Genomic DNA, 24850 nt, shown 5'->3' with positions numbered 1-24850 from the left:
ATCTTGTAAAGTGAAATGTTTTGTAAAAATAAACATTTTCAAATCCATTATTGACTGACAATAAATATAAAACAACAGCCTGTTGTCTGTTTTTTTTTTGTTTTTTAAATAAATATAATATTGCTTTAGTAAGTTTCATTTAAAATAAAAATTTTAAGTAATATTTTATTAAAATCTAGCTTGATTTTTTAAAGAGAACCTCCATCGTTTTTCAACACTGTCCAACGATAACACGTGCGGGATTCGAAATAGCCGTGTTTTTCTGTTAATACCACCTGAACGAATGCAATAACATGGACACCGGCGAAGGTAAGGGCCTGAATAAGCTGGGTAAACCAGCTGAGTAATAATGTCATCCATGGACTCTCCAACAGAGCTGAAGTCCTGGCTGCAGGAGGAGAGCAAACCGTACGCGGCACGTGTTGAATTCGCTCTCCGCGTTTGGCAGTCCGTGGAGTTTCCCTACTCCAGCAAGTTTGAGATCATCATCCGATGGCTGAGCGAATCCCTGGCATCCTGTGGACAACTACCCACCCAGCAGCTAAAGGATCTCTTCCAGGTGCGCGCCCAACCGGGTCTGGTGAGTCAGGAGTGCAAATCGGCGCTTATCCGAGCTCTGGTGGCGGTGGCATCCACGGACACCACCGGTGACGAAGCTATACTCGGTCTGCTGTCTAGTTGCCTGAGCTTTGAGCTGCTGCAGGACGCCCTGCGCTCGGATTACAATCTTCTGACCGAGATCTTCGCCTGCATCTTCAGAAGCCATCAGAAATGCGTCGAGAAGCGTACGAAATCTGGCGAGGATCAAGGGCTGGAGCACACCGACGCCGAGTTCGTTATTCCCATCATCAAGCAGCTGACGGACATGGCGCGGAGATCCCAGAATGTAGCCGAACTGCTCGAATGCCACGACAAGCAATCGCTTGGCCCCTTGGTGGAATTGCTCCTCACCCTGAAGTCCCACTGCGTGGAGGAGTTCGCCGAGCTGGAGAAGCAACTAAAGGGCATGTTTAGGCCAGTCCGGATTATGAAGCAGCCGCTGCATGTGAGGCTGCTGATCCTGGAGGCCGAAGTCCTCAACAATCGCTACGATACCAAGCTACTATCCAAGACCATTAAGTCTGTTTTCAACGAGCGGGAGCCCATGCTACTGGCTGCCCACTTGCTGGTGTCCTTGCGCAAGTACGACATATCCCTGCAGTTCGACATGAAGAAGAAGAAGGCCAAGGAGAACCCCCAGAAGTCTGACAGCGAGGAAGAGGAACCCATCGATCCCAAAGCCAAAAAAGTAACTGGCTTCTCCTACATTTCGGAGCAGCTTCTCGAGGTAGTCCGCAATCACCGAAAGAAGCATCTGAAGGAGGTCCTGGTACTCCTGTGCTCGGCCCTCCGCCTGAATCCTCTGCTGCTGGAGCACAGTGTCTACCAGATCACTGTCTGGCTGCTCACCGCTCCCAAACAGACCGACCTCGAGGAGCAGCTGTACTCCGAGTACCTGATCCTGCTGCTGGACATGTTCCGGCGGCTGAGTCGGGCCGAGAGGTTCATCATGAATCTTCTCAAGAGCCTGAAGGAGTGGCTGGCCAAGTACCAGCTGCCGGGTAGCTCCGGGGAGAGCAAGAAGCGTCGCCTACAGGACTCCGCGACCAAGGCGGCTGAGAATGAGGCGGAGCAGCAATTCCTGCAGGTCATCATGGCGGAATCATCACCGGCGACGGCTACCGCCTCGTCCGCGAACGATGCCTTCAAGCAGCTGAACCACACCTGGCCGAGTCACTCGGCGGGCGTGGCCTTCACCCGCCTGGTTAGCCACCTGATGACCAAACCCTCCCTGGTCATCTGGAAGACGCTGCTCCACTCCTTCGCCGAACTGCTGGAGGAGGACCAAACGCAGACTGTGCTGCCCGAGAATCTGGACTTTTCCCGTGACTTCCATGCGGCGCTCTTGTGCCAGTATCTGAGCGGCACCCGGCTGGCGGAGCAAGTGCATCTGCACCAGTCGGAGGTGGAGCAGCAGCTGCAGCACACCTCCCAGGTGCTGGAGCTGTTCGGACGCCGTCTGCTCAGCCAGGAGCACAACCGCCGTCTGATGAACGCCTTCCTGGAGTGCACGGAACGGGCCAGTGGCTTTGAGCTCCTCCTGGCCCACTACTGGCCGGACGGCCATCCTGCCAGCCAGCAATCCGTGCAGCTGCGGGGATTCCTGCCTCCCGCCGAGTGGACTCTGATCCAGCAGCGGGTTCACAACTTCGGCAAGAGCTCGTGCCGCCAGAGACTGCAGCGCCTGGAGCTGCAGCTGGCGGAGAGTGGCTGGCTGCTGCAGGCCGACCAACGTGGCGTTAGATGCCCCGTTGCCCTGGCCGAGATCGTGCCCGCGTCCCAGCTCTTCCGGCTGACCAGGACACAGAAACAGCAGCGCACCCAACAGGCCATGCAGGATCTGGAGGACGCGGAGTGTGTGGAGCTGTTGGCTCTCCAGCTGCTCCAGGAGTACGCGGCCTCGGTGAAGGCGGCCAAGGTGAAGGGCTCCCTGCTGGCGAAGCTCAAGCTGGAGGAGCAACTGGACCAGGCCGCCTTGGTGACGTTCCTCAGGGAGAAGGCCACCACGGACAAGGAGGTGGAGGAGCTACCATCCGCCCTGGAAACTGTCAAGGGACTGCAGGGCCTGCCCCTGGCCCAACTGTCCAGCGCGATCCGGTCGCGCCTCTGGCTGGTCGTCTTCGTCCTCTACCGGGATCTGAGTCGCAGCCAGCAGCAGCAGGAGGAGCAGACCAAGGAGGTCCTGGACGTGCTAATAGGTGAGTTCGATCATGTCCTTTGGGGGTCAGTACTGAAGAGTAACTCTTCCCGCAGACCTGATGCACTTTGGACAACCGTTGCCGGTCTGCGAGTTCATCCCCAAGCTGGCCACGATGCTGGAGATGATTCCCACCGCATCCACGGAGGGCTGGAGCTTCTACGAGACCCTCTTCGCCCGGTGCATCCGACGACAGGGTGCGGGCAGCGAGTCGTTCCTCGTCAGCTGCGCGGAGCACCTCAGGGAGCAGCTGGCGGCCAACAGCAAGCTGAGTGGAGAGCAGACACGGCTCCTGCTCCTCGCCATCCAAACGCTGTCCAATGCCAGCGGAGCTCAGGGCCGGAGGCTGCAGCGCCACCTCCAGCCGCTGGTGGAGATCTTCGGGGAGATGGTGGCCCACAAATTCCGCTCCAAGAAGAAGGAGGCATCGGTCTACAAGGAGTTTGTGGACGCCACCCGGGCGGGCTATGCCACCTACCTGAGCAGCTGCATCAACCGAGTGGCCAAGCAGGAGAGGGAGAAGGAGCAGCAGCTGGCGAAGAGCAAGAAAGCGGAGGAGAAGGAAAATGAAGGCCAAGAGGAGGACGGGGATACAAAAAAGAACAAGAAGAGCAAAAAGAAGGCCAAGGAGGAGAAGGAGCCGGAGCAGGATCTCTCCGAGACCATCGACGACAAGTTCCGGCGCATCTGCAAGATATACATTGGATACTCCGTGAGTTGTGAGGTTGGAACGTTGGTGTTCAAGTACTAATCTCTATACCTAATCCCTTCCAGCTGGACTACCGCAACCCACATGCCATCCGGCTGCTGAACGCGGCCCTCACCCACCGGCAGCGCCTCCACCTGGATCCGGACGAGATCGAGTTCGTGCTGAGCTCCTACTGGCGGCAACTGAACGAGGACATCGCCACCGGCGACATCTCCCCCAGCACCGTAGAGCCGGCGATCAAGCTGATCATCGGTTATAAGACCAACGAGGACTTCCTCCTCCTGCTGCGCCGTCTCTCCGCCCAAATGGAGAAGATGCCGCGTCCGGACACGCCCGTCCAGCACACAGCGCTGAGGAATGTCCTGACCCTGCTGGGACTCTTCGCCAAGTGCTCGCTGAGCAGTGTCAAGGGAGCGGTAAGCTGAGTATCCCACCATCCTCCATGGCCACCTCACTAACATCCTCTTGCTTCCAGATGCTGAACGAACATTTTGAGGTCATCAGTGTGAGTGCCGCCTTGCGGCTGCCGGAGCCCAAGGATTCGGAGTATCGGAATCATGCCTTGCGCCTGCTGGAGGCCCAGCGACACATGGCCGGGAACAGGACGGTGCCCTTGACGGGGGAGACGCTGGACTGTCTGCTGGGCAGCCTGCTGGACGTGGACATCAAGCACCTGATCCGCAACGGCGGCAGCTGGACGGACCTGGTGGAGCTGTATGGCGCCATAACGGATAACCTGATGGTGCTGCTGAAGCAGCACACCAACCTGATGTCGGACCGGGCCGCTCAGCTGAGTGCCCTGTGCCAGGACCTGGTCCAGGCCATAGTGGGCTATCGGGCGGAGCGCAAGCAGGCCCAGGATCTGACCGAAACGGAGCTGGATGGTCTGGCGGATCTGGGCCTGAAGCTGGCCACCGTAATGTCCACCGTGACGAGCACCCAGGCACTGGCCGTGAAGCGAGTGGCGCCCTTCCTGCTGATCTTCACCATCCGCCAGATGGTGGCCACCGAACGACCCACAACGCTCTTCGAAAAGGTTCGATTTTGTTTCCATTTCTTATATTTATTATCGCATATTATTATTACTTAGAACTAATTATTGTATTTGCTTTCAGGTCAAGGTTCATGTGGTCCGGGTGTGCCACGAACTGATCGGCATCTGTGACCATCGTGCCGGGCACTTCATCCTGCGCTCCAGCAGCGAGGCGGGCGCCAGGATGTACGAGAGTTTGGTCAAGGATCACGAGAAGTATCACAAGTTTAGGGGAAAAGTGTAAAAAGGAAGAAGAGAAGTGTATCCTTTTTTGCTTTTCTTATCCCGGTTTTAAAACTAATTTCTTTATTTTCAAAATATATATATATATAAATAGAGTTTCTTTCCTGTTTTTTTTCGTGTGTAATTGTGTGGGCGTGTGTGGGTGTGTGTTAGTAGGCGTGTTGTTGTGTTAGTTGGTGTTTTCTTTTTTTTTATTCCTAGCGAGATATATATATATATACATCGGGGGAAGAAATAAAAATTGTGCCTAATTTGTACTGATTCAGAACTTAAAATTTAACAAACACTGAAAGTTCGTCTGGGCGGGGGTTGGGATAGTGGATAGTGGATAGTGGGATGGAGTGGGTTGGATGTGGGGTGGATGGGATGGACCTGTCTACTCGACTTGGATGCTTCACTGGGATGCCTCCTCCTTAGGCGTAGAACATCTGGCAGCGTTCGCAAAGCGGATCATCGGCCTCATCGGGACGGTTGCCGCTAAAAAAAGGGATACAAATTATTAATAGCTATTATTAACTAAGTAGATAGTATTCTTAAAGTACATACAATAGGGTAACGCAACTGCGGCATATAAATTGCGAACATTCGCCGCATGAGTAGCCGCACTCCTCGCACAAATCCATTGTACAATTGACACAAACGCCATGAATGAGGGTCTGGCGCTGGCAGCAGCGCGACTTTTTGCGCTCCAGGCGCGGATTAGCCATATCGGGTCGCAGGTCACGCAATAGTATGGTTCCATCTCCCAGCAATTGATATTGTTCGCATAGAGCGGCGGCTGCAGCGGCTGTGGCTGCTGCCGATTGCTGATCATGACCAGGATGCTGCTGTTGCTCCTCCTCCTGCTGTTGTTGTGATGATTGTCCCTGTCCCGGTACCGGTACCGCCGCCACCATAACATTCTGATTAACACCTCCTCCTCCTCCAGTTAGATTCTGAGACTGGGACTGGCCCTGCTGTGAATGTCCATGGCCATTTCCACTACGATTTCCATTTCCACTGCTGGCGGCGCCGTCGAATAGCATTTTAGTAGTTTTCTCTGATAATAGAAACCAATGGTAAACCAATTAAAGAAATGTTAAGTTAAAATTAAATGAAATATGTTATGTGTTTCGCTTTTTTTTTCTGCTTCTGAATGACGGATGACAGCTGTCATCTTTTTGGAATAAACTGCAAGTTGTACCCCCTTTTTTCATGATTATTCGTTGGATGACCTAATCCCAAACTCACCGTGGACCTCCTTCATCTTCTCCGGGTCACGGGCATCGCTCATCTTCTGGCTCACCCAGACCTTGCTCTGGGTAACATTGTTGTTAGCATCGTCGTCGTCCGCGGACCGCGAACGTTTTGTTGCCTTACGCTCCATTTTGGAATTGATAGTTCGGCTCTTCTCTGATCGGATTTAATGCTGTTCAACAGAAATGAAACACACAAAAATTCTAACTAGCTTATTCTCTGATTGTCGTTTCACCGGCGACTAAGCAATTTTTCTTCTGACACTTTTCTTTTCTTACCTGTTGCCGGTGGCAGTGTGGCGAAGCGCGCGCTTTCTTCTTCTTTTCTACCGCTAGTGCAGTGCTGCTAGGTGGATAGAGCGTTCAGTGTTGGGCAACAAAAAAAAATCGTTTTTAATCGTTACTTTCATTTTAAAATTATTAATCTTTTTAAAATAAAAAACTATAAAATTTTCGAAATTATACAAGTTTCTCATTTTATATTTCAACTATTTATAATTTTATAGGACTTGCAGTTATAACAAAGTTTTTACTTTTTGATTTTTAAATTTAAAAAAAAACGCTGTTTTGAAACTTATTTTTTACCATACCGCTTACCGCTTTCAGTTCCTAATGCAGACTTTCCTGGTGTTTTCGATACCCTAACCAAAATCTAATAAAAACAACTACAATTTTGAATATTCAATTCCGCTGAATATATTTTTGGTCTGTTTGTTATAGAATCGAAAGGAAATCTGAACTAAATTTCAACAATCCAGAGGCTAACAATAAAGAATCCAAACTCAAGGCATGCTTTTTAGCACGAAAGTGGTATTGATTTTCTAGAAAATTTTCAAATTAAATATCCCTAAAACTAAATAACACATTCAACACCCAAATTTGGATACAGATTGTCGGAAAATCGATCCACAAATCGTTTAAGATATTCCGCTCAAGGATCGGATGAGAATCGGCTGCGATATAGCCATGACTCTGGGCCATATACGGAAATCCCGCATTTCACAAGGGGTCTGCCCATAAAATTTTGAAAAAAATTTAAAAAATATTTCGTGCCAGGATTTTGATGCAGAATGATGGGGAGTCGATCCACAAATCGCTTAAGGTATTCCGCTTAAGGATCGGATGAGAATCGGCTGAGATATAGCCATGACTCTGGGCCATATACGGAAATCCCGCATTTCACAAGGGGTCTGCCCATAAAATTTTGAAAAAAATTTAAAAAATATTTCGTGTCAGGATTTTGATTCAGAATGATGGGAAATCGATCTACAAATCGTTTAAGGTATTCCGCTCAAGGATCAGATAAGAATCGGCTGAGATATAGCCTTGATTCTGGGCCATATACGGAAATCCCGCATTTCACAAGGGGTCTGCCCATAAAATTTTGAAAAAAATTTAAAAAATATTTCGTGCCAGGATTTTGATGCAGAATGATGGGGAGTCGATCCACAAATCGCTTAAGGTATTCCGCTTAAGGATCGGATGAGAATCGGCTGAGATATAGCCATGACTCTGGGCCATATACGGAAATCCCGCATTTCACAAGGGGTCTGCCCATAAAATTTTGAAAAAAATTTAAAAAATATTTCGTGTCAGGATTTTGATGCAGAATGATGGGGAGTCGATCCACAAATCGCTTAAGGTATTCCGCTTAAGGATCGGATGAGAATCGGCTGAGATATAGCCATGACTCTGGGCCATATACGCAAATCCCGCATTTCACAAGGGTCTGCCCATAAAATTTTGAAAAAATTTTAAAAAATATTTCAAGTCAGGATTTTGATGCAGAATGATGGGGAATCGATTCACAAATCTTTTAAGGTATTCCGCTCAAGGATCGGATGAGAATCGGCTGAGATATAGCCATGACTCTGGGCCATATACGCAAATCCCGCATTTCACAAGGGTCTGCCCAAAAAATTTTGAAAAAAAATTAAAAAATATTTCGTGTCAGGATTTTGATGCAGAATGATGGGGAATCGATCCACAAATCGTTTAAGGTATTCCGCTCAAGGATCGGATGAGAATCTGCTGAGATATAGCCATGACTCTGGGCCATATACGGAAATCCCGCATTTCACAAGGGGTCTGCCCATAAAATTTTGAAAAAAATTTAAAAAATATTTCGTGTCAGGATTTTGATGCAGAATGATGGGGAGTCGATCCACAAATCTTTTAAGGTATTCCGCTCAAGGATCGGATGAGAATTGGCTGAGATATAGCCATGACTCTGGGCCATATACGGAAATCCCGCATTTCACAAGGGGTCTGCCCATAAAATTTTGAAAAAATTTTAAAAAATATTTCGTCTCAGGATTTTGATGCAGAATGATGGGGAATCGATTCACAAATCTTTTAAGGTATTCCGCTCAAGGATCGGATGAGAATCGGCTGAGATATAGCCATGACTCTGGGCCATATACGCAAATCCCGCATTTCACAAGGGTCTGCCCAAAAAATTTTGAAAAAAAATTAAAAAATATTTCGTGTCAGGATTTTGATGCAGAATGATGGGGAATCGATCCACAAATCGTTTAAGGTATTCCGCTCAAGGATCGGATGAGAATCTGCTGAGATATAGCCATGACTCTGGGCCATATACGGAAATCCCGCATTTCACAAGGGGTCTGCCCATAAAATTTTGAAAAAATTTTAAAAAATATTTCGTCTCAGGATTTTGATGCAGAATGATGGGGAATCGATCCACAAATCTTTTAAGGTATTCCGCTCAAGGATCGGATGAGAATCGGCTGAGATATAGCCATGACTCTGGGCCATATACGGAAATCCCGCATTTCACAAGGGGTCTGCCCATAAAATTTTGAAAAAATTTTAAAAAATATTTCGTGCCAGGATTTTGATGCAGAATGATGGGGAATCGATCCACAAATCGTTTAAGGTATTCCGCTCAAGGATCGGATGAGAATCGGCTGAGATATAGCCATGACTCTGGGCCATATACGCAAATCCCGCATTTCACAAGGGTCTGCCCAAAAAATTTTGAAAAAAAATTAAAAAATATTTCGTGTCAGGATTTTGATGCAGAATGATGGGGAATCGATCCACAAATCGTTTAAGGTATTCCGCTCAAGGATCGGATGAGAATCTGCTGAGATATAGCCATGACTCTGGGCCATATACGGAAATCCCGCATTTCACAAGGGGTCTGCCCATAAAATTTTGAAAAAATTTTAAAAAATATTTCGTCTCAGGATTTTGATGCAGAATGATGGGGAATCGATTCACAAATCGTTTAAGGTATTCCGCTCAAGGATCGGATGAGAATCGGCTGAGATATAGCCATGACTCTGGGCCATATACGCAAATCCCGCATTTCACAAGGGTCTGCCCAAAAAATTTTGAAAAAAATTTAAAAAATATTTCAAGTCAGGATTTTGATGCAGAATGATGGGGAATCGATCCACAAATCTTTTAAGGTATTCCGCTCAAGGATCGGATGAGAATCGGCTGAGATATAGCCATGACTCTGGGCCATATACGGAAATCCCGCATTTCACAAGGGGTCTGCCCATAAAATTTTGAAAAAATTTTAAAAAATATTTCGTGCCAGGATTTTGATGCAGAATGATGGGGAATCGATCCACAAATCGTTTAAGGTATTTCGCTCAAGGATCGGATGAGAATCGGCTGAGATATAGCCTTGATTCTGGGCCATATACGGAAATCCCGGATTTCACAAGGGTCTGCCTACAAAATTTTGAAAAAAATTTAAAAAATATTTCGTGTCAGGATTTTGATGCAGAATGATGGGGAATCGATCCACAAACCGTTTAAGGTATTCCGCTCAAGGATCGGATGAGAATCGGCAGAGATATAGCCATGACTCTGGGCCATATACGGAAATCCCGGATTTCACAAGGGTCTGCCCACAAAATTTTGAAAAAAATTTAAAAAATATTTCGTGTCAGGATTTTGATGCAGAATGATGGGGAATCGATCCACAAATCGTTTTAGGTATTCCGCTCAAGGATCGGATAAGAATCGGCTGAGATATAGCCTTGATTCTGGGCCATATACGGAAATACTCCATTTCGCAAGGGGTCTGCCCATAAAATTTTGAAAAAATTTTAAAAAATATTTTGTGCCTGGATTTTGATGCAGAGTAATGGGAAATCGAACCACAAATCTTTAAAGGTATTCCGCTCAAGGATCGGATGAGAATCGGCTGAGATATAGCCATGATTCTGGGCCATATACGGAAATACTCCATTTCGCAAGGGGTCTGCCCACAAAATTTTGAAAAAAATTTAAAAAATATTTCGTGTCAGGATTTTGATGCAGAATGATGGGGAATCGATCCACAAATCGTTTAAGGTATTCCGCTCAAGGATCGGATGAGAATCGGCTGAGATATAGCCATGACTCTGGGCCATATACGCAAATCCCGCATTTCACAAGGGTCTGCCCAAAAAATTTTGAAAAAAAATTAAAAAATATTTCGTGTCAGGATTTTGATGCAGAATGATGGGGAATCGATCCACAAATCGTTTAAGGTATTCCGCTCAAGGATCGGATGAGAATCTGCTAAGATATAGACATCGATAGCGGCCCATACAAATACATATGAATCGGCTATGAAGGAGTCTCCTATATCCCCAATATTTGTGAAGACTAAGGCTTTTAATGAATAGGATTTATTTCCTTTTTGCTTAAAACATCTTGGGATGATGGCGTGGACGTCTGGGATTACTTCTTGCGGGCACTGCGCGACTTCCTCTGGTAGCCACCGACACTGGCGGTGTCCGACTGGCCATCCACCGACGGCTTCGGGGTGATGCGCTTCAGAGATGTCTCGGAACCGGCGGCCGAGGCGGCGGCGGCGGCCTCCTTGGCGGCCAGACGGCGTTCGGCGGCCGCCTCCCGCTCCTTGCGGACGAGAGCCAGGCGGGCCAGGTCGGCCTTGGTCTCGCTGCTCTTGAGCAAGTTCTGGTTCTGGAGGCGTTCGCGCTTCGAGTCGGGACGGCGCTTAACGCCAGTGTCGTCCTCGGTCTTCAGGGCCAGGGTGAGGCTCATCTTGTCATAGGCCAGGCGATTCGGATTGGAGATCTCGATCAGACTATGGACGCCACAGGAGCCGCCCTTGGAGCGAGGGAAGTCGTCTTCTGATTCAGTGTCCACGTCCTTGCCGGACTTCTTTCCGTTCGGGGAGTAACCATCCATTAGATTCCAAATGACAGCACGGTCGCTCTCGATGCGGTCCAGTTCCTGCTGCAGTTCATCAGCCGGAGTGAACTGGCGGCTGCGACCCTTGTGGCTCACATACTTTCCACGCGGCATTGTTCCCTCTACTTGCTACTAGTCACTGGGATTCTTTTGGGAAATTACTAGCTGGGAGAAAGGAATCTCCAATTAAATAATTATTCTAACGAGAAAAAAAAAAATAAAATTTTTTTTTGGCAAAAAAAGTTGCTAGAATAAAATCCCTTTATTTTTCGGAACTCCGTAATGGTCGAGAAACAACTGAGAACTGAATGAAAGTTCCGGAATTCCACAGCACCTAAAATTAAATGAAATCTAACTAAATAGTCAAAGGTCATGCGAGAGCTGGAAAAACGAAAAATGGTTACATTTAAAAAATTATTTTATTTTTTTACCACAGAAGGGGGGATTTTGGGCTTTAAAAAGAAAGGATTTTGAAAGGACTATTTCTGACGTTTAATAACAAAAGCCAAGGAGGACCTTTAAAGGTTTTAGAAAAATATAATAAAAAGGCTCTAAAAACCGACTATATTCTTGTAAAAAATTATTCTTTTTTAATTTCTAAGCTGAAGAGCTGTTACTACATTTAAAAATATAAAATCCACAGAGGTTCTAATTGCGTAAACCTATTTCAAAGTTAATTAAAATACTTTAAAAAAATCTATAAATTCCAAAAGGAAATAACAACTTATAACTTATTTTTATAAAATATATATTTTATTTAATAAAGCTTTAAAACATAGTCAAAAGCCTTTAAAAATCTTCAAAAAAGAGGTTAGAATCTTTGGAAAATTTTATGTTTTTTAAACTTTCACTTCAAAAAAACTTAAAGACCTATAAAGACCACCCTTTAAATATTTTTCTAAAGCCATAAGCACCTTTTTTTATTATTGAATTTAAAACATATATTCAGACAAGAGTTACAAAAATATAACAAGTTCTATTTATCGTTATTTTTGAAAACAAGTAGTCTGTGATTTCTGTGTCATATGAAAAATTTGAAGACCTGAGAGAAAAAATTGTATAACTTCAGTACAACAGGCACTTTCAACGCCATAGGAACGTATCGCTAAGCGAAAATCAATATAAATATAAATTTGTTGGAATTTAAATAAAAACGAGAAGTTTAATTATTTTATTTTTTCAAAATTCGATTTCAAAATGCAAACAACCGAAGTGGGTGAAAGTAAACGGAATACAGTTTCAAAAATTTTCAAAAGTGCTTAAAATGAAAAAAATTATAAGCAAAAAATAAAAAATATTCAACGCAAAGCAAGATTCAAAGTAATATTTATAAAATAATTGAAAAAATCTTATTAATAAATACAAATCTACAGCACTCTACTCAAGACACCAGTAAAAGGAAAGAAAAATACACCATAATGATAAACTAAAGAAGATACATTGTGAGTATACAAATTATTTAGTTTATTTTTTATTTTTTATTTAAAAAATTTCAATTCTTAGGTTAATTATATTTTACATAAGTAATATTGAAAATGAATGATATTGGATTGGATTGAACTCGAAGAATTTAAAACATTTCAACACAACAATGACTTAATTACATTATACAATTTATAACCTATAATTAAATGGGTTTATGTTTCATCTGAAAGCATTAAAAAATTTAAATTTCTTTGATTAGTGTTGTGGGGGGTCCTTTTCACGTCATATCGTCTTGTGTTATCGATAGTGGCAGTGTTGGGCAACGTGGATAAGGATATAGGGTTTCCAGGCCCACTGCTGAGAGTTTCAGAGTTGGATTTTTTTGTGGGCAATCTTGACTTGTTTTTTTTTTGTTTTTCGGACACCTTCGAGGCCGTGTACACACAAAGAAAAAACATGAAACTGCCAGCGGCCAGCTGCTGATGCGAGAGAAACCACACAGCAAGCGAGAAAAGCCAGGCGAAAAATGGTAAGTGCGCCGCCCACTTTGGGCCCGCTGCTGCTGCTCTGGCTGATTCAGAGTTGGGGGGTTCTCTCCATATTAATCTCGGTTTTGTTCACTTTCACCCCCTTGCAACCCGACCCGCCCCTTTTCGGGTGATAGCACGCCGCATCCATGACGACGGTGGAGGTCCTGCTGCAGGAGTTCTACCAGCCGAGCACCTCGAATGCCAGGAAGCGCGAGATCGAGACGAACCTGCTGGCCTTCAAGTCGCAGCCGGAGGCGTGGCAATTGTGCCTTCGAGTGGCGACAGCGTCCGAAGGTACCGAGAATCAATTCCTTTGGTTCTTTAGCACCTCCACGCTGGAGCACACCATCACCCGGCGATGGACACAACTGACGCCGGAAGACAAGACCCTGCTGCGGGAGGCCCTATGGAATACATACGCCCAATTGGGTGCCAGTCCGGCCAAACGGCACAGGGACACACTCGCACAACTGATAGCTCTGATGGGGAAGAGGGAGTTCCCGGAACAGGATCCAAACTACATGCAACACTGCATGGAGCTGACAAAGACACGGTTCCAGCTGGGCATCAACCTGTTGAAAGTCACCTCCGAGGAGGTGGTTAGCAATCGCGGAGACTTGACCACCGAATGGAAGCAGTATTTCTACTCCTGGTGGGTTCTACTTCCAATCCTTACGGATAACTGGATAACTTCTCCTTTTGTTTGTGATTAACATGCCTCTTTGTTGTATTCCCCCCTTTTGGTTGATCCGTGTTGTGTGCATCTCGAATAGCATCTCCATGTGTATACCCGATGTCATGGACTTGGTAACCACGTATCTATTAATCGCTGTGTGCCACATTAATGGCAAAGACATTCAAACGACCATACCAAACACCCTCATGGACTTTCGTCTAACCTCAGCGCTGCCAAATGACAATCAATTAAGGTGGGTTCTCCACGGATACATCATTCCTTCATTAATCCTTTATATCCTTATCCTTTCTGGCCTTTTAGTTCCTCTATTTTGGAGCTGCTCGGCTGTGTGCAGCACTTGGTCTCCTGGATACGCACTGAACTGATCTCGGAGTACTTCCTTATGAGCATACTCGACCTATCCCAGTGGCGACCCAACCACGAACCCATCTCCCTGGCCGCCCTCTCTGTCCTCAATGAACTGCTCTATCTGCAGAAGCCACTACCCTATGCCGGCACCCTCATCGGCGGTGTCAGCAGCCTCCTCGAGCAGCACAATGGCAATCGCCGCCAGAGCGAAATGTACGGCGATAAGTTCCGTGAACTGTTGCGACTCTATTCCACGAAGTATGCCGGAAAACTGATGCAGGAGCCGGAGGTTTTAGAGACTTTTCTGAATCTTCTCTATACCTGTACCACGGAATGTAAGAATATTATTTTATTCTTTGTATTTTATTAATTATTTCATTAAAATTAGTACATGGCGCGTTGGACTTTACGGAGAAACTGGAGATATGGACACCGATCATCAAGGGCATTGGCCAGCAGCCTGGGAAGATAACGCGCTTCAACCATGTGCTCACCCAGCTGGTGGATGAGATCATGCGTCGCACCCAGTTCGAGGCCAACAAGCCGGAATTGGAGGTGCTGGACAACGAGCTCATGGAGGACGATGTGAGTCTAGAGTGGAGCTCAGTTATAGGGGCTATGATAAGTTATACTTTTGTTTAGAGTTCAGATAAGAATGGTGGTATCTTGTAAGAGATTAGGGCTTGTTCCTCTTCCAATTGGAATAAGACAGTCTTGTTAGTTAGTTAAGTTTTCCAATAAGACTTAAGTAGTAATAGCTTATAAGAAACTGTTATCTAAACTGTTAACTAAACTGTAATCTTCTCCAGACTTCCGCCACCGAATGGCAACAGTTCCTGGACCAATGCTTCGAGACTTTGGCCCTCCTGGCCAATACCCGCGGCCCCCACGTCGTCTTCGCACAAGTCTATTCCCATTGGTCGCGGCCACAGATGTATCTGGTGTCCCTGGAGCACGCCCTGCAGCATGGCAGTAATCGCACCTACGAGGCAGCCCGGAAACTGAAATGTGCCAATGTGGGAGAGATACTGCGTGACTTTGCCACCGTCTGTCAGGCTGTGGTGCGACTGGCACCCTTGATGGACACCTCGACGGCCGCCACGCCGGCCATCGCCGATGAGATGGAATGCCAGCTGAGGATGCTGTCCGAGAGTCTGCTGCAGACACTGCAGCTTCTGGCCAGCAACCGCCTCGGCAACGGCACCAACGAAATGGACAAGGCCTCCTTCCAGACTGATATGGATAACCTGTAAGTGCAAGGATAAGATTCTTTGAAGAATTTCAAAACTAACTAGTGTCCCATTGTAGGTACGCTCAAGTCCTGCTGGCCATACGCAGCATCTTTCCACTGTCCAAGTCCATGGCCACGGACGAGCTGCTCCATCGGTTATTCGCCATACTGGGCAGCATCTTCACCTGCAACAGCTCCCTGTCGGCAGCCTCGCCCATCGTCCAGCAGGCGGCCAGCGAGCTGCTGCTCTTCATCTCGACTGTGATACGGCCCAAGTGCCTGCTGGAGATCCCCCAGATCCAGAGTCTCCTGCAGGCCGGCTCTCGCCTGGGCGCCCAACTGCCCCGTCAGGTGTCCATCAATGTTCATATCAGTCTGGTTAGCTATATGGTCCTGCCGTGGAAGGGTGTCCCAGAGCAGCAGCAGGACTACCAGCGACGGCAATGGATGCTGCGGGAGTATATCCAAGGATTGGCACAGAATTTCCTCGATCTCGATCTCGGCCAGGCCAACGAGACCAAGGTGGCGGCCACAACGCTTAGCCTATTGGGCACATTTACGGCTCTAATAGAGTACTTCAAGGCCACTGGGGGCAATGCCAAGGACATGCTGGCCAGCACATTCAAGCCCATTCTGACCAAGGCCCTCATGATCTTCAATAGCTTCGGGCTGTGCAGCATTGCGATGGCCATTACGGTGGCCGAGTTCAGTCTGAGCATGCTCCGGACACTGCCCACCCACTTGGGTGGTCAGTTTATAAAGGAGATGGTGACTCTCTTCATCAATGTCAGCAGCAGGTTCGCCTTCGATCTTTCCATCTCTTTCTAGTTGGTGGTTCTAGTCCTTTGTAACTCTAACTCTTTCTATTTTAGGGAACAACTCACCCTCAGTCGACTGGCCGTGATGGAGAAGATCCTGCAGATGTTCAAGCTAATTGTAGAGCAACCGGGCAGCGCTTCTCTGGGCCTGTTGCCCTCCATTCTGGACTTTAGTACGCAGCAGATACTGCCATTGTTGCAACAACAAAACGCTGTCACCGACAGCAGCGAGATAACGAGTCTTCTGTATGCCTTGTTCGATAGGTTAGAGATTACTTTTCATGCCTAGAGCTTCATACTCATGATATTCCTTGATATCCTTAGTGTTTTAACCTGCAAGTGGCAGTTCTTCTACAAGAATCAACTTTCCAACGGCCACACGAGCGGCTCCGGCAGTGGCAGCGGCAACTTCAACTGCAGCGACAACCTGCATCCGGCCCACTTCATGGCCATCCTGAACGCCTATGGCCAGATGCTGGTTAGCGGCACGGATCCGAGCAATGTTCGCAGCGTTCTCTTCTCCATGCAGAACGTGAACGAACGGAGTCGTCTGTACCAGCGCGCCCTGTTCAAGGAGCAGTTGCTGGCTAGCTTCCAGCGAGCCTTGCTCAACCTGCTGCTGAGTGGCGAGGGTGCCCTTCACTTCGATATGATCGCCCAGGCCCTGTACGCCATGGGCCAGGTGGATAGGCGGCAGCTGTTGGAGAGCTTTGCTCAGGCCTCGTTGCCAGTGGCACAGACGGCGCTGGAGGAGATCTGCCAGACAAGTGTTAGTTTGATCTTTTATTTCTTGAATTTTTGATCCATCTTCTTGATTTTCCTTCGCAGGACATTCCAACGTTTACGCAGAAACTTACGCAGCTCATGCAGGACGCCCACTGTGTGCATCTTAATGAGACTTCGTAGGCGAGATATATATCGCCCATTTATCGCCCCATCAACCACCCCATCCACCCACTACTACTCCCCTTTTTGTTTGCCTTTTTAATTGATTTCTTTATTGTTTTTTAATTGTGTTTTGTGCTTCTACTTGTATGCCATATTTTTGAGTGTCATTCATGTCCTCCTACCCCACTGCCTCTTATTATTTTATTCTGTTTTTTGTTCCTTTCCCCAAAAAAACAAAAAAAAATAAAAATTTCGAGTCATTTGTGCGTGCCTGTGTCCAAAACAGAATTCATTCAATTTATAAAAGACATTGTTAGATTAAGAGAAAAAATTAAAAAAAAAAAAAACAGATTAAGCATGTAACACATATATTGTGTATTCTATAAAAAACAAAAAACATACATATATACATATATCTTATAAACCTTATTATTTTTACGTTTATCACGCATACCTTATACCTTATTTTTGTTCGTGCTGTCCGTCGCCGCAAATCGATGAAAAGTCATACTTGTATCTTAATAGCATATATACATAAATTAATTAATTAATTAGCATATATCAATATGTAAATCAGTTACGTCATAAGTCCGGGAGTCCAGCAACACATTCATGTAATTTATTCTAAAAAACAACAACAACAACACACACACACACACACACACACACACACTACACACAACACAATACAAAAACAACACAAACAAAAATCCAACACGATTGTAATTTGAATTCTAATGGTTTTCGTTTTCTAAGCCCGACCTTTCAATCAAAAATTCAATAAAAACTATTTTTACCATTTTAATTAGAAACTACTTTCTTTAAGGGGTTACCGGAGGGTTTTTGAAAATTTTATTTTAGGGTTTCTTCTTTTTAAAGTTTAATTTTCATTAAAAAAAAGAGAAAATATATAACTATCGGGGTTTAAGTTTTAAGTTTTTAGGCCTTTAGAGGTTATTGGAGAGTTTTTAAAAAGTTTTGAATGTTTAAAAAATACTTTATAACGTTTTTTGAAATATTTTGGAAAGTTTTAAAGTTATTTTGTTTTTTTAAACTTTATTTTTAAGTTGAAAAAGGTTAAATACATAATTTTCAGGGCTTAAAGTTTAAGTTTTTTAAGTTTAAAAAATAATTTTCAATATTTCTGAAATAAAACTTGTTCCTTTTTCTTTTAATAATCAATGGAAGGACTCTAACACAGACTATATATCAGGAACACGCTCTGCACGCGCTTTCCAAGAAAAATATAATAACAAGGATAATAAGGTCCCGAAAGGATCACTTTAAACAACAATCAAGGATGAAGGCATGCCAAGGATCATAAAAGCGACAGCTTCCTTCCCATTGTCCTTCCATTTTTATTCATTTTTTTGCTCAAATTTATTTTCCCTTTTTAATGAAATTTGCATTTTTAGCCAAGTTCTCTCAGGTGTCTCTCAAAAGGACTAAACAGCAAAAAAAAAAAGAACACAAAAGGACAAAAGCCGAAAACTGAAAACCGAAATTGAATTTAATGAAAAGCGAAAGCAGGAGTATGTGGAAGAGATCACCCACTTCCGTTTTGGCGGGCAGGTACTTGGTGGGTTTACCTGCACAGGTAGTTGACTGTTTTGCATACCCCGTCCCTCTCTGGTCCACTCTCTGCTCCCTCAGATCCTTTGCACAGATCCTTTGGCATCCTGTGCACTTCCGCAGGAAGCGAAAGGACGAGGGAAAAGAAGAGGGCAGAGGGGCGCCTTCAATTCACTTTCCTTTCAAATCGCGTGTCTCGTGATGGGATTTTGAAAAAGGATTTCTATATTTTTAGGATATAAGGATGTTTATTATTTGCTCGAATATATCAAGTTTAATATATTTAAGTTTTATAGCTTAAATTTTAATATTTTATATTTTGAAATAAAGTTTATATAGAAATAAAAAACAAAACAGTTAAGAGCCTTTTTCATGTCTGGTAATTGAATTTTAAAAAGGGGTTTTTATATTTTAAATGTTTAAGGATGATTTTTTTATCGTAAATATATTTTAGTTTAGAAGTTTAAATTGTAGTATTTTATATTTTAAAATATAGTTTATTAGAAATATATAGAAATAAGAAACAAAACATTCAAGAGTCTTTCCTTTTTTTAAATAACGTGCCTAGTGGTTGAAATTGAAGAGTTTTTAATATTTTTTTTAAGTTAAACTAATAATGCTAAATTAAAAATCAAATAATATATATTTTGTAAATTAATTGTATTTTTTTTTAAATATATAAAACATAAAAAATATCTATGTATATATTTTTTAAAACACTTTTTAGAAACCTGAATAGTTGGAAAATGGATCAAAATCAACTAATTTTTTCTTTAAAAACTAAATAAAAACTTTCCTTGACTTAATTATTATTTTTTTTTGCACTTGAACAATTAATTAATTATTTTTTTTTTGTAAGAAAACAAAGAAAAGGATTTAGGCAACCCAGTTTTGAATTAAAAAAAAAAAGAATAAAGAGAATCGGAATGACGCAGTGCAGCAATTGAATCCAAAGGGCAGGTGGGTACGTGACTTGGATTTGGATTCGGATTTGGTTTGCAAATTGCCGGACTAAGGGGGGCAGAGAATGGAGGAAGTGGCTCCACAGTGTGGAGCTTAGGAATACACTTGACTTGGGGCGCTGATCCCCCAGACTTGGACCCTGGCACCCTATATATTTGTGCCGCCGGCGGAGTGGCAGCCACAGTTGAGCGCTGACGGTTAGTAGCGACAGTGCCATCTAAAGCCGAGGATTATAGCTGGTAGCTGGACAGGATTAGTAGCAGGATACGAAGGAGGTACAACCGAGAGAACTATCAATATGACTGTGGAGGCTGCGGCGACATCAACATCCCTTCTGGGATACAGTCCCACGTTGACCACTCTGGTGGCCACCATGGTGGCGTTGGGATTGTACGAGTACTGGCGCCGTAATACCCGGGAATACCGGATGGTGGCCAACATCCCATCCCCGCCAGAGTTGCCCCTGCTGGGCCAGGCCCATTTGGCCGCCGGCTTGAGCAACGCCGAGATCATGAACGTGGGATTGGGATACCTGAGCAAGTACGGCGAGACTCTGAAGGCCTGGCTGGGCAGCGTCCTCCTGGTCTTCATCACGAATCCCAACGACATCGAACTGATCCTCAGCGGACACCAGCACCTGACCAAGGCGGAGGAGTATCGGTACTTCAAGCCCTGGTTCGGCGACGGTCTCCTGATCAGTAACGGACACCACTGGCGTCATCATCGCAAGATGATCGCTCCGACCTTCCACCAGAGCATCCTGAAGAGCTTCGTGCCCACGTTCGTCAACCATTCCAAGGCTGTGGTGGATCGTATGGGTCTGGAGGCTGGCAAGTCCTTTGACGTCCATGACTACATGTCCCAGACCACCGTCGACATCCTGCTGTCCACCGCGATGGGTGTGAAGAAGCTGCCGGAGGGTAACAAGAGCTTCGAGTACGCCCAGGCTGTCGTCGACATGTGCGACATCATCCACAAGCGCCAGATCAAGCTGCTCTACCGCCTGGACTCCATCTACAAGTTCACCAAGCTGCGCGAGAAGGGCGACCGCATGATGAACATCATCCTGGGCATGACCAGCAAGGTGGTGAAGGACCGCAAGGAGAACTTCCAGGAGGAGTCACGGGCCATCGTTGAGGAGATCACCACCCCGGCCACACCAGCCGCCAAGAAGGAGGGCCTCCGCGACGATCTGGACGACATCGATGAGAACGATGTGGGTGCCAAGAGGCGTCTGGCCCTCCTCGACGCCATGGTGGAGATGGCCAAGAACCCGGACATCGAATGGAACGAGAAGGATATCATTGACGAGGTCAACACCATTATGTTTGAGGGACACGACACCACCTCGGCCGGCTCCAGCTTCGCTCTGTGCATGATGGGCATCCACAAGGACATCCAGGAGAAGGTATTCGCCGAACAGAAGGCCATCTTTGGTGACAACATGCTGCGCGACTGCACCTTCGCCGATACCATGGAGATGAAGTACCTGGAACGCGTCATCCTGGAGACTCTGCGATTGTATCCACCAGTACCCTTGATTGCCCGCCGCGTGGACTACGATCTGAAGCTGGCCAGTGGCCCGTATACCGTGCCCAAGGGCACCACGGTCATTGTCCTGCAGTACTGTGTCCATCGTCGTCCCGACATCTATCCCAATCCCACCAAGTTCGATCCTGACAACTTCCTGCCGGAGCGTATGGCCAACAGGCACTACTACGCCTTCATTCCGTTCAGTGCCGGGCCGAGGAGCTGTGTCGGACGCAAGTACGCCATGCTGAAGCTCAAGGTCCTCCTGTCCACCATTGTGAGGAACTACATCGTACATTCCACCGACACTGAGGCGGACTTCAAGCTCCAGGCTGACATTATTCTGAAGCTGGAGAATGGATTCAATATCTCGCTGGAGAAGCGTCAGTATCCTGCCACTGCTACTGCTTAAATGGAAATGGAAGAAAGGATATATATGCCCCAGGATGCCCAAAGGATGCCCTGTATATAGATGATCCCCCTCGATCCGATGACGAACCCCCTCCACTGAAACGAAGCCTAAAAAAAAAAACACAAAGAATCAAATCCATCAACGTGAAATCGAAGCCTTCTAACAAAAAAAACCAAAAAACCAGCCACAGAGAGTCAACTGAATGTCATTTTATTATTTTCTTCTAACCTTCTATCTATCTATTATTCTAACAAATTTATTTTTTGGTCTTTAGCGGATGGTGACCCCCCCTATATATCCCCAAAAACTATGCAACTGTTTGTGCTCTATATACCCATATCTTTTATTTTTTTTTCCTAGACATGTAGTGTGATTTTTTTTGTAGTATTTATTAAGTCTCATGGTTTGAATGAAACCCAAAAAATATGAAAAATATATATACGTACGATCGAGCAAGCAGACAATTGAGCTGCAAAAATTATATACATTATTTCTTATTATTCTTCATAATTTTATTTGAAAAATTATTATTTGCAGAAAGTTGCTTGGTATCTCTGGTCTGAAATGTCAAAATATTTATCCAAGTTCTTGTCCTTGGTTTTTTCATAATTTTTTTTTTGTATTTTGTATTTCTTATTCGATTGCCCTTTTGGCAATAAATTTGTTAGCATTATTATGATCCTTGCCTTTCGCTTTAAGTCGCCTTTAAGTCGACACCTCATTTCGGAGGAGCGATTTGTAATGCGATTAATCGCCTCCGAGAGAGATGCTGACAAATGGAAATGCTATTGTCTTCAAATCGGTAGCACTTTATCGCTGCAATACGCAAAAAAATAAAGGAAAAATATTACAAAATGTTATTTTCGAAACAGATCAGGCCTGGAATTTCTCACTCCTCAGTCAGTTACTTTTTAGCGAGGTTTTTAAAGAGGTTTGTAATGTTTTTAAAGGGCAATTTATTCTACAGGAACTAAAAAAGGTATTTTTATTAATTTTTGATTAGTTTTTGCATTTTAATACCTTACGAACTAACTTACAAAGTAATCAAGATAAGTACCAGGTATCATATAGTTTTTATTTAAATTTTTTTCTATATTAGTTAGCAGAGTTTATAGAAAATATAAATATTTAGATAAATTATTAAGTTTATTTTTATAAAATTGTTATATTTTTTATAGAAAAAAGGGCATTGATTACCAAGTAATTTACAAAGTAAGCTGAATAAGTACCAGGTATGATACACTTTTTTGACTATTTTTCTCATCTTTCTTATACTAATTAGTAAAATAGTCAAAAATTGTATAAAGAATATAGTAATATATTGCAAATTGATCATTTATTAATATATTTGCATACTTTTTTATTATATTTCAAAGCAAAAATAATACATTACCAAATAACTTACAAAGTAAGCAAAGTACCAGGTATTGTATAGTTTCTTTTTATAATTTTTCCTTTAATAATTAGCAGAATTTCTTTTCCAGAGTCGGCTTTCACTTTTGGTTCATTATATAATTTTTTAAGCAATTTTCCGTTTGATTTTCTTGTCGATTAACGAGCATCGGATTACGAAACGCAAAACGGAAATCCTTTCGGTTTCTTCCGCTTTTCCTTTTTTCTTATCCGCCTTTTTTATGAATTTTCGCCGAGTTTTTCACAGTTGCCAAACACGATTAATGGAACGAACCCCTTCGGCGCAGCCAAAAGGACATGCAGCAGGTCCTTGCAGCGCACACAAGCACCCAACCGATACGCATCGATTCTGTTTGGTCATTGTCCTTTTTTGCGTTTGGCAAATAGCGGCGTTTTTTTCCTTTTATTTTTTTTTTTAACAATCCTACCTGATCTAATCGAATATCGAGGATCTGTAATCCAATCCTGGACATTCAATTCCGGATGTTTGTGTACATTTGTTCCGTTTTTTTTTATGGCGGAATCCTTTCGGGCTGTCTGGTGTCCTGGCAGCGTGACATTCGAGGTCCTTTGATGACCGCCGTTCGGTCGCCGGAATTTCTAATTACAACCGCATCTCCCACTAATCCTCCATAAAATTGATGTTTTTAGTGGTTTTCGTCCTTTTATTTTGGCATGTGCTGGAAGGAAGTGGTTAATAAACAAGGATAAAGGATACAGGACTAGAAATCTAAATAAACTGACTCTAGAAGCCCTTTAAATATCTTCAAAAAAGACTTAAATTCTTGATTTAAAAATAAATACTTGTTTTTATTATTATCCTTACGAAGTCCTTACAATAAATTCCTTTCAATGATTGAACTATTTCCGGGTTGTCTTCGTGTGGCCTGATTTTCAAGAGAGAGTCCTTTCTTTCTGGCCAGGACCTCACACTTGGCCAGGTTCAGGGGAAACGAGAGCTCGGGGAATTAGCGAACAAGGACCAAAAAGGACATCTCAATCAATGCAAAATGCTTCCTGGAGTGCCCAGGTCCTTCGCCTGTCAAAATTTGTGTGCAGTCATACAATAATCGATCGACTTAAACCTGATGACTCAATACAGTTCTCTCTTTTATTCAATACTATATCCTGAATGTCCTGAATAAAGTGCATCCTGAATAGTCTATACTGAATAGCGAGTCCTGTGGCCACCCTGGGCGCATTAGTCAAAATACACAGGAGGCACACGTGGGGACACATGGTCCCATGCCAAAAATGTCCTGGAAATATGTCCTAGAAACTCAAGGGAACAACATGTGCTGCCAGTCCTGGGGAGCTCCGTTTTGAATTCAGGACACAAAGGAATAAAAACTGGAACAGAAACTAAAATATTAAATTAGAAGTCATTGGGGGAAACACATGCTGTCCTTATGCCTTTCATTTATTTTACACTCAGGGAAATGGGGGTTCTTAAGAAAACGTGTCCTTTTTTATTAAATTTTATTCATTTTACTTAAATTCCAGTCCAGAAAAAATGATTCAAATGGAATGAAATACAATTCTAATAATGATGTTACGAAAATATGTTGCTTCTTCTAGAAAATGGAATAAAATAGATCCTTCCTCTTTCCTTATTTTTCCATATCCTATTTTTCCGAGTGCACTTTACCCGCAATATGGAAACATGCCGTGAGTTGTGAATGAAATTAACTTGGATCTGTCAGATGCATCCACACGCCGGATCATCTCCGATCTGAAGTGGAAATCGGGAAATTGAAAAATCGGGAAAAACAATAGAAAAGTAATAGAAAAAAAGTGTGGGCGGGGGGATTAGGTGAACCGC

General features: G+C 44.4%; 5 protein-coding genes across 6 annotated transcripts; 3 read left to right on the top strand and 2 right to left on the bottom strand.

Annotated features, from left to right (window-relative positions):
* Positions 1-190: 190 nt before the first annotated feature.
* Positions 191-4877, top strand: LOC6503502. The gene is made up of 6 exons (XM_001964221.4): positions 191-309; positions 375-2798; positions 2854-3509; positions 3572-3922; positions 3982-4542; positions 4622-4877. Exons 1-6 carry the CDS (start codon positions 294-296, stop codon positions 4781-4783), a joined length of 4170 nt encoding a protein of 1389 aa, XP_001964257.2. The 5' UTR covers positions 191-293; the 3' UTR covers positions 4784-4877.
* Positions 4878-4915: 38 nt separating this feature from the next.
* Positions 4916-6784, bottom strand: LOC6504137. Of its 2 annotated transcripts, none has more exons than XM_014905704.3 (5): positions 6615-6784; positions 6297-6363; positions 6013-6190; positions 5329-5821; positions 4916-5259 (listed from the first exon to the last, which is right to left on the bottom strand). In XM_014905704.3, the coding sequence occupies exons 3-5, from the start codon at positions 6146-6148 to the stop codon at positions 5196-5198; spliced, it is 693 nt and encodes a 230-aa protein (XP_014761190.1). In that variant the 5' UTR covers positions 6149-6190; positions 6297-6363; positions 6615-6784; the 3' UTR covers positions 4916-5195. The 2 variants fall into 2 exon arrangements, with proteins under 2 accessions (XP_014761190.1, XP_001964256.1); XM_001964220.4 differs by having other exon boundaries at positions 6297-6360.
* Positions 6785-10656: 3872 nt separating this feature from the next.
* Positions 10657-11533, bottom strand: LOC6504136 (28 kDa heat- and acid-stable phosphoprotein). The gene has a single exon (XM_001964219.4). It carries the CDS (start codon positions 11313-11315, stop codon positions 10725-10727), a length of 591 nt encoding a protein of 196 aa, XP_001964255.1. The 5' UTR covers positions 11316-11533; the 3' UTR covers positions 10657-10724.
* A 1398-nt stretch (positions 11534-12931) lies between these two features.
* LOC6503503 (exportin-6-A) lies at positions 12932-17943 on the top strand. Its single transcript, XM_001964218.4, has 10 exons — positions 12932-13155; positions 13291-13808; positions 13930-14085; positions 14154-14536; positions 14590-14786; positions 15011-15450; positions 15510-16229; positions 16305-16514; positions 16575-17019; positions 17079-17943. Exons 1-10 carry the CDS (start codon positions 13153-13155, stop codon positions 17154-17156), a joined length of 3150 nt encoding a protein of 1049 aa, XP_001964254.2. The 5' UTR covers positions 12932-13152; the 3' UTR covers positions 17157-17943.
* Positions 17944-19840: 1897 nt separating this feature from the next.
* Positions 19841-22096, top strand: LOC6503504 (cytochrome P450 4g1). Its single transcript, XM_001964217.4, has one exon. The coding sequence runs from the start codon at positions 19972-19974 to the stop codon at positions 21613-21615; it is 1644 nt and encodes a 547-aa protein (XP_001964253.2). The 5' UTR covers positions 19841-19971; the 3' UTR covers positions 21616-22096.
* Positions 22097-24850: the final 2754 nt, after the last annotated feature.

This window comes from Drosophila ananassae, chromosome XL (genome assembly GCF_017639315.1).
Source record: "Drosophila ananassae strain 14024-0371.13 chromosome XL, ASM1763931v2, whole genome shotgun sequence".
In the NCBI taxonomy this organism is placed as follows: Eukaryota; Metazoa; Arthropoda; class Insecta; order Diptera; family Drosophilidae; genus Drosophila; species Drosophila ananassae.
Note: the sequence above shows the minus strand (reverse complement) of the source record. Positions and strands in the feature narration are given on the sequence as shown.